The sequence below is a fragment of the Coptis chinensis genome, chromosome 6 (genome assembly GCF_015680905.1).
Source record: "Coptis chinensis isolate HL-2020 chromosome 6, ASM1568090v1, whole genome shotgun sequence".
In the NCBI taxonomy this organism is placed as follows: Eukaryota; Viridiplantae; Streptophyta; class Magnoliopsida; order Ranunculales; family Ranunculaceae; genus Coptis; species Coptis chinensis.
In genome coordinates this window covers 8,723,541-8,727,209 of record NC_141461.1, presented here as the reverse complement: position 1 = coordinate 8,727,209, position 3,669 = coordinate 8,723,541, and the positions used below count along the sequence as shown (strand labels likewise).

The 3,669-nt window shown below is 32.6% G+C and overlaps 1 protein-coding gene across 1 annotated transcript; it reads right to left on the bottom strand.

The window, feature by feature from the left end:
- Nucleotides 1-2,409: 2,409 nt before the first annotated feature.
- Nucleotides 2,410-2,916, bottom strand: LOC147491287 (zinc-finger homeodomain protein 2-like). Its single transcript, XM_086567221.1, has one exon. It carries the CDS (start codon nt 2,914-2,916, stop codon nt 2,410-2,412), a length of 507 nt encoding a protein of 168 aa, XP_086423347.1.
- Between the last annotated feature and the right edge of the window lie 753 nt (nt 2,917-3,669).

Here is a 3,669-nt window from a genome sequence, read left to right as displayed (position 1 = left end):
AAAGTAGGAAGGGTTCAATTAGAGATCCACATGGCGTAGCATACTCAAAAGTTTTGATAGTAGAGTGTCACCTAGGAGAGAGATTTCTAAATTTAAATTTAAACACACTCAAGATTTGTAAACACTCTTCTAAATTTAAATTTTCATAGATCAAGTTACTATGTAAATGTAAGTTTTCATAGCTTCAGTGACTTGTAAATATAGTTTTACATATATATGACTATGTAAAATTACATTTACATATATTCTGTCATGTGTAGGGAAATTTCCAATCCCAAAAGTTACTATGTAAATTTAAGTTTTCATAGCTCCAATGAAGCTAGGCTCTCTGACGGACGTCTATAGACTAACCAAGAGAGAAAAATAGAAAGTCACGTATTCTTCCAATATTGTAGAAAAGTGGGACCCCAACACTAGTTAATACTTAATAACTTCACATGTTTTCTCTCTCTCTCTCGTACTATCTCTCCTCTCTCTCTCAATCAAAAAATCAATCATTTATGTTGGATAGCCATAAGCTAATAACTATTGAATTACTTGTGAAGTTGTGATGATAGAATGGGTGAGACATAAAATCATTGGTAAGACGTAAACCCTGTTCTTTCTTTTCTATCTCGTCAATCTCTCTCCATATAAACACACACACAAAAATAGTGGAAAAAACAACTTCACCCATTATTTTATTTTTTCAGCTCAAGAAATCGGCACTTAACATAAAAGAATGGTGTTTGATAAGCTCATGATATTGCTTATACCCATCACCATTCATGTGCACCCAACCTCCTACGTTGCCCTTCCAAGAAACATAATGGTTTTCCATCTGGTCCTAGGGATTGTGAGTTCTTTGATTCTACCAAGTCCAGCACAGAGTTAACTGCCATTACTTTCTTGGTTATAGATTCAATACATATGATGAATGGGTGTTGGATATATGATAGACATGCACAAATATGGAGTAAGATGCAAATCTCCAAAATTCATTCACGAATTTAAGTAGAACATTGACTTCAAATCAGTGGAAATTAAAAAAGGAAAAAACATACGTGAATTTTGATTATTCAAAGAGAAGAGAAAGAGCCCAAGACAGTCCCAAAAAGTGGAAATATTAAAAGTTTTGCTCATCACTTTAATTTTTAATTTTTTTATGTTAGCAATTACTTTTAAAAAGCTTCTGCTTTGATTGTGATTTCGATTGTCATCTTCAAGAAATTCAGTTACGAATGGAGTTTCTTCTTCTGGATTAAGATAGGAGAGATGCATAAAGAGATAGAAAGATGCAGGAGAGAGAATAGGAGAGACCAAGAGAGAGAAAATAGGAGCGAGAATGGAGTTTCTTCTTCTGGATTAAGATGGAAGAGATGCATAAAGAGATAGAAAGATGCAGGAGAGAGAATAGGAGAGACCAAGAGAGAGAAAATAGGATAGGAGCTGGTTTAGTTTTTTTTTTTTTTTTTTCTCACATTAGATCTTTTTTTTTGTCTAAGTCCGCATATATATATATATATATGAAGTAGTCCGCTATAAGAGCTAATATATATATATATATATATATCTGTCATTTAGGTGACGAGAAATTTTCAATCTCAAAAGGGTAAAAAATGAAATAAGATAAAATGGGAAATAAAAGCAGACCAAATTTTATCTCTTTTTTGGAAAACAGAAAAGTTATTTAATGAGACTTAAATAATAGGAAAGTTATGTGGTATGGGCGATGGAAGGGAGTTTATACTCAACCGAGTTAGAACCAAGGGGTTGAGCCTCATTTCTTAGTCCTCTAATTTGTTATTATACTAGGTGTAATCACGGAGTAATATAGTCATTTGAAGTATATCAATTTCAATTGAATAATTTATACTAAATAAGTTAGTGGATATAGTTAATTGATTGTGAAATAGTTAAATTAGTCAAAATTAATTTGTCGTAATATTGTTAGAGACAAACTATACGTTGAAGTTAGTGGATATAAGAGCTTGTTACTTATAAGTTTGTGTAAGTAAAGCCTTGATACTTACTCTTGTCAAACTTATAAAGAGTAAACATATATATTAAAAAAGGGTCTACCACGTACTTATAAGTTGCTGGGGAAAAACACAGAAAAAGTTGTCAACCACTTACAATTAGAATAAGTAATCAGCACTAACAAAAACAAATAATCAAAGATGCCCTAATCTTGCATGACCTAACTTATAGTCTATCAAACTGGAGTTGTTATATTTGATATGAAGATGTTTTAGAACAAATTCAATAATAACTCATAATTTCATCAGCTTACACGGTGAGAAAAATGGGCCAACACAATAGTAACGTCTATTTTAACAATAACAGTAATGTAAGACGCAGGATCAGTTGTCACTTATTTTTCACCTTTTTTTTTTTTTGTTATACATTCACACTTTGAAAACATGTTTCTTAACTCCAATTTCCCAACAAAAAACGACTAAAGAGCAAGAGCATCGATTTATGTGTTCTCCAACCTAATATATCAGCAAACTGTGTCATTCTATTCTGCTGCACCTTGGTGAATTTTGTTCTAAACCGTTTGCTCTTCATGCTATTATAATCACCACCCCCACCGACTTCTTCTAACATTTGATCATCAGGTTCTTGTAATAGGGGTGCTTGATCACTTCCAGCTGGACCAGAGAGCTCTTGACGGTGGAAATTTCTATGGCACCCACATGCGGCACATTTAAGATAAAAATCTCTATTTTCAACAACACGACCACCATGACTTATAGGTATGTACTGACCACATCCATCTTTAGCATGCCCGCCAATTGAAGCAGCATGATTTCTCATGCACTCTTTATAACTCACAACCTTGGGTTCTGATGTAACGAATGATCCACTGTTGTTTGACGCGGTTGTTGTATTCGTGAATGGAACTATGATTAATTCTAAAACCTTTTCTTCCATGATCTTCAAAGATAAATGAAATTTTTTTGCTGGGGAAGAAAAATTTCTATGATAAAATGAAATTTCCTCAATTTATAGGCATAACGTGCTAGGGTTTTGGTAGTTGTTTCCACATTACTTTATTATCGTTTTATACCTAACAACAATTCGATTTTTCTGTATACAGCAACGATATTATTTTTTTAGACAGAAACTTCAATCTGTCAAACAAAAATATTTTATTTTCACGAGGCACATAAAGGGAAACTTGTGTCTATAGCCTTTAAGTGATATGTATCAGTCCCACTTTGTTAATTTGTTGAGAGAAAACCTTTAGTGAGTGCTTTACTTTTTGCCTTATATGGGCCCCATTGTAACTCGAGCTCAACGTAATCCTAACTCTAGTGGAGTGGAATGAAGTTGAAGTTTCTTTCATTGCGTCATCTAACATTGAAACCAAAATTTTAACTAATGAAATATGTATTATTGTTTAAGTAGATTACATTAATTAACTTAACGTTACATGAGAAAAGTAAATAATAATTTATAGTTAATAATGATTAAATAATAACAATATAAAATACCCTCTTCATTATTACATTTTTTTTTTTGGGTTGGGTTTAATGTATAATTTGGACGTAGAGAATTGAATGTGTGCATCCGTGAAAAAATGTAATGGGTCAGAGACTCATGGTTCATTTTTTTGTCAAATATTTTGGTCCCGCGGGGTGATATAGTAGTCATAGGTATTAAATGCACTTTGACGCCGCAACC

What these genes read in the sequence shown, in the direction of transcription:
- LOC147491287 (XM_086567221.1), bottom strand. Translation starts at nt 2,916, where the DNA reads ATGGAAGAAAAGGTTTTAGAATTAATCATAGTTCCATTCACGAATACA.